This window comes from Pieris napi, chromosome 17 (assembly GCF_905475465.1).
Source record: "Pieris napi chromosome 17, ilPieNapi1.2, whole genome shotgun sequence".
In the NCBI taxonomy this organism is placed as follows: domain Eukaryota; kingdom Metazoa; phylum Arthropoda; class Insecta; order Lepidoptera; family Pieridae; genus Pieris; species Pieris napi.
Window position 1 is genome coordinate 902,568 of NC_062250.1, and position 18,008 is coordinate 920,575.

Here is an 18,008-nt window from a genome sequence, read left to right on the forward strand (position 1 = left end):
AGTTCGGTGGCGGTTGTTGGAGGGTTGTTCAAATAAATGTAACACTGTTCGAAGATCAACTGTAAGGGTTTAAAACGAGAGCTTATAACTAACATAAAATAAGGGGTAGTGGGGTGCGAAGTCGACTAACAAAAATTGTAACTTTATTGGGTTCTTAAAACTAAGTGACACATCTGTTACCTATAAACAATATAAGTGATGTTGACCTATTGGACATTCTTGGAAACGAGAATGTTATACAATTTATGAATGTATGAAAAACTGAAGGGTTTCATTTATTACTACTAAAACTGACGTGTAAGATGATTGTTAGCATTTGGTTTAAGCTTTATATATATACTAGCGACCCGCCACGGCTTCGCACGGTATTTAATTGGATAAGGATTAATGTTGTATTGGTTAAAATCGCATCGAAAATTAGCCATTATTTGTCGTAAAAAGTAAATTACAAAAAAATTGTATTGTGGAATATCCATAAGAGATAGACATATACTATCTAGGAGTTTTCTATAGACCTTTTCAATGTGTACAATTCTTAGTACATTATTTTGTTAAATCTCTTAGGGTTCAGCCTGCGTTTGCAATGTAAACGGAAAAAATGTAATTATTTACGACATCACATTAGAAACCTCAAAAATAACAGTATTTGTGCACTATTTAATTGATGTTATTATACATATAAACCTTTCTCTTCAATCACTCTATCTACTAAAAAAAACGCATCAAAATCCATTGCGTAGTTTTAAAGATTTATGCATACATAGGGATATAGGTTGTATAACGTTAGGTTAGGTTAGGTTATGAAAATAATTAAGGATTTTAGAAAGTTATTTACTCTCTGAAATCCTTAATTATTTTCAGCAACCGTCTCAAAATCTTATTATCAGTTTTAAAGTTAATATAAAATGTAACTAATTATAAAAATATGTGACATTCCTTCCTTTAACTTTCAGAGGTGTGCGACCTGGATTGCGGTCCTCACGGAAGATGCGTCGGCGAGTCGTGCGTATGTGACCAAGGCTGGACAGGCGAATTCTGCACCTCAAAACTGTGTGACCCTCGCTGCAGTGACCATGGACAATGCAAAAATGGCACTTGTCTATGCGTTTCTGGGTGGAACGGAAGGCATTGCACGTTAGAAGGCTGCCCGAGAGGCTGTGCTGGCCATGGTCAGTGCCGCGTAGCGAATGATGGCCATTGGGAGTGCAAATGTTTCGATGGATGGGATGGACCTGACTGTACGACGCTCAAGGAGCAGATATGTGACGATTCTAAGGATAATGATAAAGGTAGGGTGGTAAAAATTATTATACGCGAGCAATACTAATAATAAATAGTATTTCTGTTGAGGTAGACCTGTTTATTTGTACATTGGCTGAGTTCACAAGAGTTGCTTCCTATACTATTAGTTATAAGATTTAGGTATATAAATATATTTTTTAAATGTTTTTATGTAGGTTAATCGGTGTGGGTATAATTAATGTGTCGTTCTTTTGAATTAGTAATAACTGTAAAGATAGAATAAAGATGTGGAATAAATAAAACTTAAATTGTATTAAAAATCCAATCGATAATATTATTGATTACATTTTTACCAAAACGTTTTAAAAAAAGTTAGAAAAAATTATTATCAATTTCGCTCTATACACTCATGTTGTACCCATATGATTATGTTATAATACTTATCTTTCACTATACGTGTCTATTTCTATCAATATATGTCAAATTCTTAATATTGGATATCTTTAACTCGTTAAAAGTAAATGTTGATACAATTATTAAATTACTAAACTAAGCAATTTATTATTTTAAATATATTTTACTTATTTTTTAACTAAATCTATTTAAAACTTAGCTCTTTATAGTTTTAAAATGTTAACTTTACAAACGAAAGTTTAATAACGACATTACAAACTGCCCGTCACTATTTATCAGCACCGCCTGAATCCAATAAAAGTTAGTACATTGACAAGTTCTTCTCAAGTCCGTCAACTTTGGATAACTTTCGTCTCATTAACAATAAACTACCAAAGCAATTGTTATTGTTAAGTGCGTTTTTTGTATTAGTAAAAATTATTTAGATTGTCCTTTAGCATATTTAACAAATCTTATAATCTAGAGTTATCGAATAATTACCAAAATATATTACTACAGCTTACGTATTTTAGCCTTCTCTGTGGCTTTATATAAAGTTAACGATTCTCTAGTTGATAGAGGGCCTGGGACTAGTGCTAGACAGGCTACTTCTAATTAATTTGCGATGTTTGTTTTAAAATAAGTGTCGTTTGATGATTTGCTATTTTAAAAGAATACTGAGAGTTTTTTACGCCGGCTTTTTCTCTCGGCCTACATCCTCTGTCTTCTTTGCCGATGAGTAGGGATGCCTAATTTAAATGTAATAACGTGGAACAAGTGATACCTGTATCTTATGTTCCAAAATAAACTAATAAACGAATCGAACCTAAGAGCTCTAAGGGCTATTAAAAAAATAGCCCTTAGAGCTCTTAGGTTCGATTCCCGTGAAACAGTCATTGTTTCAGGATCGTTTAAGAACAGGAGCTCTTCTTATATATATACTTTACTTATAAAGTATAATAAATGTATAGTAATAATGACAATAATAACCCATGAATAACTTTTATTCGATAGACGGCCTTGTCGATTGCGAGGACCCCGAATGCTGTCAGAGCGCCGCCTGCAAGTCCAGCCAACTGTGCGTCTCTTCTCCTAAACCAACTGACATTCTTCTCCGGAAGCAGCCACCAGCCATCACGGCTTCATTCTTTGAACGAATGAAGTTCCTCATTGACGAAGGAAGTCTCCAGAATTACGCGAAACAGGAGACATTTAATGAGAGGTGGGATCAATGTTCGATGTTCTATGTCCTTCTTGACTAAATTGGGTTTTACTTACAAATTTTTCATCAGTTAAATTGTAATGTAACGTAGTACTATTTCACTAAGTACGTAAAATCCAGTCCTTCAAAGAAAAATGTTTAAAATCTGAATGTGTTCATGTGACTATGAACCATATGTGTCGTAGTCTATCAAAATTGGATCGATTGATATTTAAATTGTTAAAGATATCAATCGAATCTACCTAAATGAAAACAAAAATATCTGTTACGCAATGTTGTGCCCCAGTCATTCCTAATGTTTATTTCAAAACGTGTTTACATTTTTCTTTTAATTTATTTCAGCGTTTTCACTAACAATTCTGATAAATATATTTTTTCTTCACTTGAGATTGACAAAGTATTCATCAAGCATTCACCATTTCTTGGGAGTTAGTTGTAGTTATCGTATTCTCACTTGATTGATTATAAGTTTTTTAAATTAATAACTATGTACGTACTATAAGCGTCCATCCAATGAATCATTTGTCTCAAAAAATTTTTTACTCATTGGAGATTTATAGACTATAAATTTAAAATAATAAAATATATTTATCAGTACGCACGTTAATCGGGAGTAATCTTAATAAATCTAACCGTATCAAATGATATTCACATTATTATTTCTTTTCGCTGCTCAGTATGTTTTGGAATCACTTCAACACGAGGTAAGAATTTAACAGTGTGTGTAGTTAATATTTATCGATAACAGGCATTATATTTTTGTGTGCATGATTTACCTGTGTCCTGTGAAATTTGTGTTCGCTTCTTAAGTATAAATATGTAGATTTATACTGTAGTATTGTGTCTGGAATTGTAGCTAGGTAGAGAAATATCCCCTTTGTAAAACAAATTATATTCGAAAACGATTCTTAGTATTAAGATTTTAAATTATATTGGTTTTATCTGGTATTTGATTGTGTTTGTCATTTAGTATATTTAATAATTTACACTGTTTCTATATTCGTTATGGATATTTTAACGACTTTTACAATTTATTTTTAACTTTTAAAATATGTTTTTATGTAGTGTATATAAAATTCAAATTAATCGTTCCACCTTTCCACAAATTATATAAATTGTAGATTTTTTAGATTCCCAAAAATTGCCATAAATAATTTGTTTGTTTGAAGTATTTTTAAATAGATAGGTTTAGCTTAACTATTACTTGGTCGATACAGTTCATTTAAGTGAATTAACAACGTCCGTCTTTTTCTGTTCTGCCTAAATCATTTATTTGTCTCTTTCTATCAAATTGTAATTACGTTTTGACAAAAAGAGAACAATGCTTTAGTGTAACGAATGTCTGAGTTATATGGTATTCTGTAAACCATATATGGTCCGAACATGACTACTAGACTTAATTTTTATAGTTATTTGATGAGAGAATATTCATAAATTATGCAAGAATCGAGTGTCAATTTTATAACAATACCCACATAATAACAAAGTAATACTCTCTATCACCCACAAAACAATAAAATTCCTTTTACCCTTGAAGTTGCTGAACTTTTTTAACATAAAACCTTAAAATTCCAGCCGATCCGCCGTTATCCGAGGTCGTGTGGTAACGTCCCTTGGATCAGGATTGTTGGGCGTCCGAGTCTCAACTTCGACTCCACTTGAAGGCTTTACTTTAACTAGAGAGGATGGCTGGTTTGATCTGCTTGTGAATGGTGGAGGTGCGGTGACCTTACACTTTGGGAGAGCGCCTTTTAAGAGGTCCACACAAGTTGTCTTCGTGCCATGGAATGAGGTAAAAAATTAAATTTATTTCTGTTTGTTACACACAAATACTTAACTACACAGACAAATCTAAAGTAAGTTACATTATTAATACAATATATGTCATGTTAAGCTCAGTTTATACATAATTAAATTATACTAGATTCTTCTGGAGAAACTAGCAACTAAAAATAGAAAACAAAACACAGCATACCGGAAAACATCAGAACATAGTGTCGAAGAGTTTCTTGCCAGTTCTACTTGCCCGCTCTACGCCCTTGACTTGCAAACTGGTTGTAAATGTAAATTTAGAATCAATTTAACATATTTTCTGTTGACGGTCATAAGTGTACTTGGATAAATAAAGTTATTTTGAGTTTGAGTTTGTACAAAGAAAATACAACAACAACAGGACACTGGACAATGATAAAAATAAAAAAGACTCTCTACCTCACAACAATTAAAATTAAGCACTTTCAACGTAAGATAATCAAAACAAGTCAATTAGATCTAAACAATACATTGAGAAAAATAAAGAGAAATAAAAAAATATGTAGGAGGCCTACCCTAAAAATACCCAAAGGAGGCTTTTACCCTAATAATACTGGACCTCAAAAAAAACGAACTTAATTTTTTACAACTTCTACTAACACAACTAATACTTACATGAAATGTTAACTTACCAATTTTTGGATTCATTGATAAAGCTCTAATAATAATATTAAATTAATCCAGTTATAAAAACCCTAATAAAAAATACAAGCGGCAAATATTACAGAAATCTTATTCATTTAAAACTGAGCAATAGTTTCCACAGGCCACATATGAAGCTGTCACACTTTTTCCACACAACTAACACGCAAAACAACAATCAAAGGGAAATTAAGTAATATTACTCTTAATTCAAGACCGTAGTTTTACAATAATTGGTTTTGTGGCTTGAACTACTTTAAAACTGAATAAATTTCAAGTTAACTGTTAAATGCTAGTATTATTTATTTATTAACACTTCGTTGCATATGCAGATTATAATACAATTGACATAATTAAATAAAAAGGAGGGCAACTGGCGGCCTTATCGCTTTCGAGCGATCTCTTGCAGGCAACCTTACGTATTACCTTTTATAAATATTTTATGTTCTGTAAGTGTACCGTGTTGATAAAATTTAAAAAAAATACTGAGAATTTCTGAACATATCTTTTTATATTTGAAAATCATATCGATTGCGTCAGCTTTCGAACCAAATATCATCATAATCGGTCTATTGACACTTCGCTCAGAAGCTTTGATGTCACAGACACAAATACACAGCCATACAGTATAACCTCTTTTTACGTCGCGGTGATTTTAATTACGATTCTTAATAAAAGGCCAACATTACAATGAATATTGTCTATATTATAATTTTCTCAACTCTCTTCCTTCAATTATTTAACATCAAAAATATAAATGTGTAATTAATTTCCATTATTATTACAGGTGGTAATAATCGACGAAGTAATTATGACGACATCGGATGAAAAGAGTGGCATGGGACCTCCCCAAGCTTGTCTCGCTCACGACTATGACGCGATGAAGCCTGTGGTGCTGGCCACTTGGAAGCATGGCTTCCAAGGCGCCTGTCCCGATAAGAGTGCTATTTTAGCTGAATCTCAGGTAAATTGAAAACACGTTTCCATAGACAATTATCTATACAATGGAAAAAATGTGTGCGTGTACTAGGTGTACACACGTAAGAAGTGAAACTTCTTTATGACCTTATTTTTCGAAAAATGATCTATATGCAACTTTACAGAAATTGGTTAATTAAAGTTAAATTAGATAAAATTTAACAAAAGGCTTTTATTATTACAGAATTTCATTAATTGTAATAGAATTATTAGTATTAGGTACTATCATTGTTATCGTTATTATATATTTTTGTTACTAATGGCTTCGAATCTCTTCGGATCAACCGTGGTAGGGACAAGAAAAAGATGGCGCGTAACCAAAAAATGTGACAAATGTGTGTAAATTTTTTTCCAACGCCGATAAAGAAGTTTGACTTCAAAAAGCAACATGGCGCGTAACCTGCTACAAAATTTCTCCCATACGTCGATAAAGAAGTTTCACTTCAAAAGATGGCGCGTAACGGAAAAATGTGACGCGTAACGAAAACATGTTACACTAAATTTTTTTCCAACCCCGATAAAGAAGTTTCACTTCAAAAAAGTTCTTTCATGTACGGTAGGTGGGGTAGAATTCCAACCTCCTGGCAAATATTATCAGCAACGACTATCACTATTATTGGAACAATAGCAATTACATTTATTAATTTGCCTTGCCTAAGAATAATTTCATTGATTTCACTTAACCCATTTTATTTGTCAGTTGATTCATTGATTACCTTTCCATAATTCACGATAGGTTTTATAATATCTTACACTTAATGTGCTAAAACTTTCAGGTTGTGCAAGAAAGCCTCCAAATACCAGGCACAGGCCTTAACCTGGTCTACCACAGTTCCCGAGCAGCTGGATATCTCTCCACAATACAACTGCAATTAACCCCTGAGAAAGTGCCACCAACCCTTGCCCTCATCCACCTGCGTATTACCATCGAAGGCATCCTCTTCGAGAAAACCTTTGAGGCGGATCCAGTGATCAAATTCACGTATCCATGGAACAGGTTGAACGTGTACAGGCAGAGGGTCTACGGTGTTACGACGGCTTTAGTGAAAGTTGGCTACCAGTACACGGATTGCAAGGATATTATCTGGAACGTGCAAACGACGAAATTGAGCGGCCATGATATGAGTATTTCTGATGTCGGTGGATGGAATCTGGATATTCATCATCGATACAATTTCCATGAAGGTGAGAACCTTAACAAAATGCATATTATGTAAATATATTATATATTTATTTTATCTTGTCAAAGGCTATACAGTATAACACGGTACTCTTATAACGTATTTTCATATTACGCGATTTTTGCCTCTTGTATAAGACGGGTAATCCCCCATATAACGCGGAGATTTCACACGTTATATTAAAACGATTTGTACGCACATATTTCGTTCATAACATAGTTCTTAATATCCGATTTAAATTCTTTTTAACGAAAAAAGTAAAACGTGAATCATTTGTACCTATATATCGCGTTATATGGGGTCATAAAAGCACATTATGCGAGAATACGCCTATAACGCGAAACCAATCTACCGTGTTATAGGAGGAAGAACGTAGATTTTTTACGTTCTAATATAATATGTAAAATATGGTTCAAAAGTCCTTCTAATAAATAATCTCATTTGCAGGTATCCTCCAAAAGGGTGACGGCACAAACATCTACCTGAAGCACAAGCCGCGTCTGATCATCACCACAATGGGCGACGGCAGACAACGGGCCTTGGAGTGCTCCTCGGAGTGCAGTGGCTCAGCCACCAGGCAGCGTCTTTTGGCCCCCGTGGCTCTTACTGCAGCTCCAGATGGCAGCATCTTCGTGGGAGACTTTAATCTGGTTCGCAAGATCAACACTGATGGCTCCGTCAGGACCGTTGTGAAACTCAAGTAAGTTGAGATTTTATTTGTATGTTTATTTTATTACTACAAGTTTCAATATAGTTTTCATAGAATCATTTTGTTTGTATTTCACAATTTTACATAAAAATTAACAATATTATAAGTGCCGAAGATTAGGCAGAATAATAAATGAAAAATATCTTATTAAATAACAAACAAGAAACATGACCTAAATAATTCAGTTACTGAACTTTTAAATTTCAATTTTTAATGTTAATATCACATAATATATTATTTCTCTTTCTTTTCAGTGCTACTCGCGTTTCCTACCGTTACCACATGGCACTATCACCTCTCGATGGCACACTCTACATCTCCGACCCGGAGTCACACCAAATCATTAAGGTCCGAAACACAGATGACTTTAGCGACCCAGAGAGGAACTGGGAAACCGTCGTGGGTTCAGGAGAAAGGTGTCTGCCTGGAGACGAAGCTCACTGTGGAGATGGAGCTTTAGCCCGTGACGCCAAGCTGGCCTATCCTAAGGGCGTGGCTGTATCTACGGACAACGTTCTATACTTCGCCGACGGCACCAACATCAGAATGGTGGATAGAGACGGAATTATAACTACAGTGATCGGCAACCATATGCACAGGGCTCACTGGAAACCCATCCCCTGCGAGGGCACCTTGAGCGTTGAGGAAGTTCACTTACGATGGCCGACGGAGTTAGCTATCAATCCTTTGGATAACAGTCTCCATATCATCGACGACCACATGATCCTCCAAATGGCTCCCGACGGCCGAGTGAAAGTGATCGCCGGAAGGCCGTTGCATTGTCCGTCGCCGCTCACCGGATATGACATGGAATTGGCCACTTATGCCACTCTAGTCATGCCACAGAGCATAGCGTTCGGTGCGGCTGGAGATTTGTACGTTGCGGAGAGCGACTCGCAGAGGATCAACAGAGTCAGGTTGATCACGACGGATGGAAAGATTTCACTTTACGCCGGAGCCGAATCGAAATGCAACTGCTTGGAGAGAGGATGCGATTGCTTCGAGGCCGATCATTTCTTAGCGTCCAACTCCAAATTCAATACGATTTCTGCGGTCACGGTCAGCCCCGACGGAATCGTCCATATCGCGGACCAGGCCAACTACAGAATTCGATCCGTAATGGCGAGCATTCCCGACGCAAGCGGAGCGAGAGAGTATGAAATTTATTCACCAGATACGCAGGAGACTTACATATTCAACAGATTTGGTCAACACGTGATGACGAAAAATATTTTGACCGGCGAAAACAACTACGTATTCACGTACACCGTTAACACCAGCAACGGAAAGCTCAGCACGGTCACAGACGCCGCTGGAAATAAAGTATTCTTACTGCGCGACTATTCGAGTCTCGTCAATTCAATCGAAAACACCAAGGGACAAAAGTGTAGATTGAAAATGTCGCGAATGAAGATGCTTCAAGAATTAAGAACGCCGGATAACTTCAACATGACCTTCGATTACCACGGAACAACAGGTCTATTGAAAGCCAAATACGACAGCACCGGCCGCAGCTACATCTACAAATACGATGAATTCGGTAGATTGACTTCAGCCGTGACTCCTACCGGTAGAATCATAACTCTAACATTCGATCTAAGCCTGAAGGGTGCCACTGTCCTCGTCAGCGAAAACAACAAGAAGCCTACTTCAATTCTCATCAAGGGATCGTCTGTCATCACTAAAGTTGGCGAGGCGGAAAAGAAGACTATAATCTCTACTGACGGCAGTATTTCATCTAGTATGCCCTGGGGTCAGGTGATTTCGACGGACACCGTCCCGTACACGATATTATCAGAAATCGACCCGATCTTGGGAGAAAGTTACCCTGTCCCTGCAAAGCAGAGGACCGAAGTCGGTGGTGATTTGGCGAACCGTTTCGAATGGAGATATTTCTTACGAAGACTTCAGTCTAATAAAGGAAAGAGCAGTAAAGCAGTCGCACAGATTGGGCGGAAATTGAGAGTGAACGGGGAAAATCTACTCACACTTGAATACGACCGAGATACCTCCACGGTAGCAATATTTATGGACGACAAAGTGGAACTGTTAAACGTTACCTATGACAGAATGGCCAGGCCGGTACGCTGGGGACCGAGAAGCGGAATATTTGCTGAAGTTGAGCTCGATTATGATAGGTTCAATAGATTGACAAGCTGGCGGTGGGGAGAACTCAACGAAACCTATGGCTTCGATAGAGCGGGAAGACTGCACGAGATTCGCTACGGCGATGGGTCATCCCTAGCCTACTCTTTCCGAGACATGTTCACCAGCCTACCGCTTAAGGTTACGACGCCAAGAGGTAGCGACTATTTACTTGACTACGATGACTCAGGTGCACTGCAGAATCTTACCACACCACGAGGACATATTCACACTTTCGCACTAATGACTTCTCTAGGCTACTTCAAGTACCAATACTTTTCTCCGATGAACAGGCATCCATATGAGATTCTGTACAATGACGATGGATATATCTTAGCCAAGATATTCCCGCACCAATCTGGCAAAATCTTATACGTCTACGACAACTCTGGTAAATTGGAAACAGTACTTGCCGGAGCCTCGGCTATTCGTTACGTGTACCACGAAAATACTCATCTCGTTAAAAATGTTGAGATATCAGACCCCGATTACGAATTGAGGCAAGATTATAAGTATCACGCTGGAATTCTCAAAGACGAAAAAATGAAGTTTAATTCCAAGAGCGGCATCAATAACGCTCATATCAAATATCAATACGACGGCAATGCGCGACTTTCGACGATCGACGTGAACATAAACAGTAAAGAAATGCCGCAACTTAGATTGAAGTACAACCAGAATTTGGGTATTCTTGAAGCCGTAAGCGATTTGCGAATCTACAGAAACACCTTTAATAGATCCGTAATGCAAGATACCAGCAAGCAATACTTCACGATAACGGATTACGACGACCACGGCAGAATTAAAACTATTCTCATGAATATCAAATCTTATGATGTCTTCCGTCTAGAATTGGAGTATGACGTCCGGAATAGGATAAAATCAAAGAAAATGATGATCGGCGACACTTCTTCGAACGAACGAATCAGTTACAACTATGATGGCCACCTAATGGAAGTCGTAGCGTCTGAAGATGACTGGAAGTACGTTTACGACGAGAACGGTAACGTTATTGGAGTGATTGAACATGGAGAGAAACGATACCTCGGCTACGATATTGGAGATAGAGTTGTACAATATGGTGACATTGAGTACAGCAGTTACGACGGCAGAGGATTTGTCATTCGCCGTGCCGAACAGAAGTACAGATACAATTCCCGCGGACAATTCGTCCACGCATTCGAAAGAGATAAGTTCCAGGTGTGGTACTACTACGATGACAGAAATAGATTAGTTGCGTGGAAAGACGATAAAGAAAATATAACACAATTCTTCTACACAAATCCACAGTCGCCTAACTTAATCACTCATATGCACTATCCTAAGACGGAGAAAACGGTGCGATTCCTGTACGACCAGAGAGATTTCTTAACTTGCATCGAGACTGAAGACCAACGTTTTTATGTCGCGACGGATCACAACGGCTCACCTCTCGCCGTATTCGACGTGAACGGCGAAATCGTGAAGGAAATTAAACGTACACCATTCGGAAAGATCGTCAAAGACACAAATCCCGGATTCTATGTTCCTGTAGATTTCCAAGGAGGACTTTTGGATTTCAACACCAATTTGATATATCTCGAGAACCGCTTATATGATCCGTTCGTTGGACAATGGATGACGCCGAACTGGGAGCATCTCGCCACGAAACTCAGTCTTCCTACTGACATCTTCATCTATAGGTTTAGAAATAATGATCCTATTAACAGAAAACAGAATGTTCCATACATGACCAGCTTGTCCAGTTGGTTGCAACTTTATGGGTATGACTTGACGAAGATGATGGGTGCGAAGTACATCACAGATATGATATTTACTCCAAAGACATCGGTCACTGCACCTCAACTTGCGCCTGATTTCGGGGTGATGTCCGGACTACAGTGCATTATTGAAAAGGTAAGCTTATTTTTAAAACTGTCATGTTTCAAAACACCTAAAATTCAAATAAATCACTGGTGCTACAACCTTTTTGGATTCTGTATCTGTTTCATTATCATTTGTGATCAGCCTACTGTGCCTGACACACGCCGGCTTTTTGGGCCTAAGGCAAGCCGGTTTCCTCACGATGTTTTCCTTCACCGATTGAGTGAATGTTAAATGTAATTTTCACATAGAAAGTCTATTGGTGCACAACCGGGATTCGAATCTACGACCTCAGGGATGAGAGTCGCACACTGAAGCCAATTAGGTCAACACTGCTCCTAAAACTGAACTTATTTCTTTTCATACATCATTCAAATGTGAATTTGAACAATGGTGGCAGTGAAAACTATTTATTATTTTGATATTTTTGAAACCGAAATTTATTATTAAATTTCTGATCTAAATGAATTGGATTTCACGCGGGCACTCTTTATAAAACTTTAGGCGTCTAGAGATATTTATCCATCATTAAATTAACATATACCTTGTATTGTATCACTATGAATTATACTAAATTATTTATATTACTCTTTCAGGTTAACGACAAACTGTCGGATATAGAGTTCGTACCGACACCATTACTAAAGATGGAACCTATAACACGGAACTTACTACCTCGTGTCTCGTACAAACGTGGAGTATTCGGCGAAGGAGTTTTGATTTCTCGCGTCGACGGCCGAGCCTTTATCAGCGTCGCAGACGGCGCGAATAGCGTAGTCGAAGACGTTATCACCACTGTCTTCAATAACTCATTCTTTTTGGACGTACACTTTAGTATACACGACCAGGATGTCTTCTACTTTGTTAAGGATAACTCCCTTAAAGTGAGAGATGATATGGACGAGCTGCGACGCTTGTCTGGAAAGTTCAACGTCTCGCAAGACGAGACTAATGATCAGGGACTAGAGGTAAGTTTTTCCTCCTCTTCTCAATTTATAATTTTTAATTGTGAATAAACAATCACTTTGGTTCTGACATTTAAGTGTATTCCTGTAGTGGTGAAACAAACGCATTTGTATTAATAATTCTTAAGCATTCTAGTGTTGTATAAACTGTGCTTGTCTTAAAATGTTCCATTTGGAGAAACTCTTCGTCAAACCTGAAATAACTTTATTAAACAACTTTTCAGGTTCGAGTACACGCAGTGGGCAAGGGCTCAGCCCAAGCGGTCATAGTTCTACGATACGGAGTCGATCCCGCCCAGGAAAGGATAAAACTCCTGAAGCACGCGCACAAACGAGCCGCCGCCAGAGCCTGGGAAAGAGAAAAGGCTCTAGTGGCCGCCGGATGGGAAGGAAGAGGTTCGTGGACCGAAGAGGAGAAGGAGGAGCTGATCTCGCACGGCATTGTGGACGGATGGGCGGCCAGGGACGTCCACTCCGTGTCCAAATACCCGCAGCTGGCGGACGACCCCGCGAACATCGTGTTCGTGCGCGACGGAAGACGCAAGAGGAGAAAGAGTGGCCGCGCCCGCCACCGCTCGTGACTTCCTTAACGTGCCATTTTCATTTGGGATTTTCACTTCGAGGACTGAAATGCGAAAGAGTAAAATAGGCTGTAGGCGTCGTTCGCTTCACGTACTTATCGAATCTCGTTTTTTATTCCGCCCTACCTCTGATTTTACAGGGTAATTACGACGGGCATAATAACGATTATACTCATACGATCACAATTTTCTACCTTTTTACATTGTTTTACATCTATATACGATCGCTTAGATTATTTTATCGTGTATTCCTAACATATTTTAGCCAAATATTTCTTTCTATCGCGTTAAGTGATTGTAAATAATATTTTATTCTTGTAGTCTGTTCCTTTAACGGTAGACCTAAGGTCGTTTTATTACTTCGCAATACTATTACTATCTAAGCAATAATTTTATCGTAAGTAGTGTTAGGTTTCCTATCTCGAATCTATCCGGGGCGACCGTTGGAGACTGTCATATCATAATCTGTTCTTAATTTAAATCGAGTCTGCAATATTTTTATATTTTACGTCAACGGTTTTCTTCGGATAGCTGTTTAGCTAAAGTTCCATACTCATGCTGTTTCTAATATTAGAGTTTTACTAACCAGTTAATAGTTAGGACCTGGTAATACTTAGATTTACGTGTGCAGGCCTATTAAACAATTGAACTATTTTATTATTGTTCCATAATAATAGATATTTGCTCTCTGTGTATATTTTTTTCTATATTTCATTTGAACAAGGCCTCGTTACAAATTATGCTAAGTGAAACGTGAATACGTACAATGTGTATGTGTTGTGCAATAATCAAGTCTAGAGTATATTCAACGTACGAGCGTAGAACCTTCTCGCTGACTTATTCCACCATTTATAGACTTAATGCATTATGGGACGCTTACTCTGTAGTCGATGAATTTAATCTTTGTTTGAAATGAATTTTATAATAATTTAATGCTAGTCGTTTTATCTCCTACAATTTTATTATTTACAACAATTATTATTGCCTCTGAGTCGGCGAGAAGTATGTAAATAAAATCGCGTAGTTCGATAGTGTTTGTCCATAAATGTCTCATTTAAATTGTGGTGTCTACTCTGTGTTAGAGGTATCATTTAAATGCTAGTTGACTGAATGATAGGCATGGAATATTTTTTACGAAAAGTTTATAAAAATATAATAAAAAGTGAATGAAATAAATTTTAATCTACGTACGCCCCTGAGCACGTGGGGCTACAAGTGATATTTTTGCAAAATGTGACTAAACGAAGCAATACTTTGTAATGTAATACGTCTAAATCCTTTAGTTAGTGACTGTAAGGTGTAATTTTTTATTTAAAACGTAATGATATATATAATGTTTATATCTATTGTGAATGTAGTTATTGATTTCGCGGTGATATATAGAGCGTATAGTTATCTTTTTATAATGTATAAAGAATTCTAATTTGTAAATAGGTACTTAACAATTGTAACGTGTAAAAAATAATTGTACATATCTTTACGCTTGGATTATTTATGTATCTTTAAGTGGTTAGGTTGTAACTCTATACGAGACTAGGTGCAGATTCGAGGCTTTAGACCTATTCGCTCTCTGATCGGTTTTCTAACCAACCTAAGCATTTATAATCTATTCATTTTCCTGCATTTATACTCTGTTACGTGGATAACGAATCGATCAGGTACTAGTGTCATCAATTTTACCATAGACTAAGCTTCTAGGATGTTAGTGAGCTTACAGATGCGATCGCATTTAAGAGTGCAATTATACACTAGCCGTGGGGCGAAAGAGACGGATCCTCTTCTAACTTCGTCGTATTCCATCTCTTTCGGACTTGGGTCAAGTTATAATTGCTATCGAATAGATTCCTGCGCATTTAATTGAATCTGTTGTAGATATCGCGTAGTACCGGTATGTGTATAGTCTGCAGTCAGTAAGTCTAGTACGTGGGTGCGTGTAAGCGTGCATAATATAGTATTCTAATGGAATATGTAATAAAAGTAATAAACTGTCATTTGTTTTTTTTTATCCTCAACCACCTAAATCAGATTAATAAATAAAAATTAATTTCATTTCCTTGGAAAATAGCTCGATATGTCATAATCAGAACTTTATGGACATACTGAAAATAAAAACAAGGTGAACTTTTTATCCGCACCAAGAAATATGTTTAAATCAATTATTTTTGTAACAAAACAGCGAAATTAATATAAAAATGCTCCCGTTGTGGCGCTTGTTCACTACACCTACACACTACACTTGTACACTACTAAATAGTACTGACAACTGTGGAACAGTTGACAGCAGTAAAGTTACTTAGTGAGATGTTTTTAATGTGCAGTAGGAGTTGGAGATTGGAGTAATTCAGGGAGGAAAAAAATATTGATAGCAATGCAAACATAATTTGTACAAGAGATTTCTGAAGACTTTGTAAGACAATGAATAAAATAATAATAATGAAAAATTGTATTCGAAAAAGATTGCAACGTATTTTAACTTTAACATCTTTCGTTGTAGACCTATTTTTAATAATAAACATTATTGGCCTTATTCAAAATATCTGCCAACTATCCCGAATTGTAGTATCCTTTTTATATATATGTCGGAGAGATGTGTCGATGTAATATGCGAGCACAAAAGTCACGAATAATTATCGTACAGTATTTATTTTGGATTGATTCCTTTTAACATTACAAATTACACTTTTAGCTTAAATTATAACCCTGAACGCACTGTCCAAAGTCAAGATGGCGTCTCAACCCCACTCGAGGCATTTGCTCGGCTCTGATTGGTCGTAACAATATTCGTACTTGTATTTATTAAGTAATGATTCTTAACTAATAGAAGAGACCTCAATGATTAACCAAAGTAACAATAATAATAAACTGTCCATTGACTCAATCAGAACATTCCCCGACATATATATGGACCTCCGTCGACCTAAAAACAGAAATTATCAAAAAATATACTTTATTCTCTATAAAGCTTAAGTATGATATGTCTTAAAATTACGTAGATATAACTGTTTAGGAACAAAAACGCAATATACATATTAAAAAGGCAAACTAATTTTATAAACCTAATGTATAAAAATAATCTATAGTAATATACAAATGGCATTTTTAATAGACAAGATATTCACTAGATTCGAAATATTTGTCGATACAAATAATTTTGACATCGATACGACTTTTCATACAATTTGTATAGAAACGTGTATTGTTTTCGAGTTATACATACATAAGTGTGACTCCAGACTTAGTAATGTCTATAAATCACTCCAACATAGAATGACATTGTTACAACTATGACTTCTATTATATAAATAGAAGATCTGTTGGCGTTGCGTAGAGATGTGGGGTCACTCTGCATCTTCTACCGCATTTACCATGGAGTGTTCAGAGGAGTTGTTCGGCTGCAGCTGACTTTCAGCACTGAAGTATTTCCGAACCAATTGGACTTAGGGTCCTTAAGAAAAGAGCATACCAATTCTTAAAAGGCCGGCAACGCACTCGCGAGCCCTCTGGCATTGAGAGTGTCCATGGGCGGCGGTATCACTTAACATCAGGTGAGCCTCCTACCTCTTTGCCCCCTGTTCTATGTGTTTTGTTTCTATAGAGCGAAGGTTTATGTATGTTAATAAGCATATATATATGTATATAGAAGAGAAGTCATAGTTGTAACAATGTATGGTAGCTTGTCTCTTTCTAGCATTTTTTGCCTAAGAATAAGAAATAGTATTATCTCTAAAGCATTGTGAAATATATTTACTTACGGACGGAATTACCACCCGTTATATTTAACGAACTTAAAACTATTTATTTTTTAAACAATCATTATGTAAAAAAAATTAACTACGTAACTACAGGTACCAAATTTATATAAAAAAAATAAAAGGGGAAAAATATTTTTAACGATTTTTTAGTTATAAAATGCGTTTATAAATGCACGTATAACTTTTAACAATGATATTTCTTTAATAATAAAAAAAACCTACTTTTCTGTACAATTCCAACTATAGCAAAATTTATCATTTACATACATTTATAATCTTTACAAATTTCCCTATATAATTAAAAAATAGATTACTATACTTTTATGCACTATGTAATAACTTTTGCACTAACTATAATATTTAAAAAATATTTGAAATAAAGTTACGAAAGTGTTGAAATAATAAAAAAATTGCGTTATAGTAAATACAGTACAATCTCACTAATCCGGCACTATTAAAAACCGGAGGGTGCCGGATTATTGGATTGTTCGGATTACTGGATTATACTGAAAAAATCATAGGT

General features: G+C 36.4%; 1 protein-coding gene across 6 annotated transcripts in view; it reads left to right on the forward strand.

The window, feature by feature from the left end:
• The window catches only part of LOC125057859 (teneurin-m), a 231,422-nt gene extending 215,698 nt beyond the window's left edge, over positions 1 to 15,724 (forward strand). For 5 of the 6 annotated variants that reach the window (XM_047661780.1, XM_047661784.1, XM_047661785.1 and 2 more), the window contains 10 exons: positions 954 to 1,289; positions 2,650 to 2,857; positions 3,535 to 3,561; positions 4,433 to 4,649; positions 6,099 to 6,275; positions 7,066 to 7,474; positions 7,918 to 8,170; positions 8,434 to 12,220; positions 12,784 to 13,155; positions 13,377 to 15,724. In XM_047661780.1, coding sequence (XP_047517736.1) covers positions 954 to 1,289; positions 2,650 to 2,857; positions 3,535 to 3,561; positions 4,433 to 4,649; positions 6,099 to 6,275; positions 7,066 to 7,474; positions 7,918 to 8,170; positions 8,434 to 12,220; positions 12,784 to 13,155; positions 13,377 to 13,733 — 6,143 coding nt within the window. In that variant the 3' untranslated portion in view covers positions 13,734 to 15,724. The remainder of the gene's footprint in view (positions 1 to 953; positions 1,290 to 2,649; positions 2,858 to 3,534; positions 3,562 to 4,432; positions 4,650 to 6,098; positions 6,276 to 7,065; positions 7,475 to 7,917; positions 8,171 to 8,433; positions 12,221 to 12,783; positions 13,156 to 13,376) is intronic. The other variant, XM_047661781.1, reaches the window with a different exon arrangement.
• Positions 15,725 to 18,008: the final 2,284 nt, after the last annotated feature.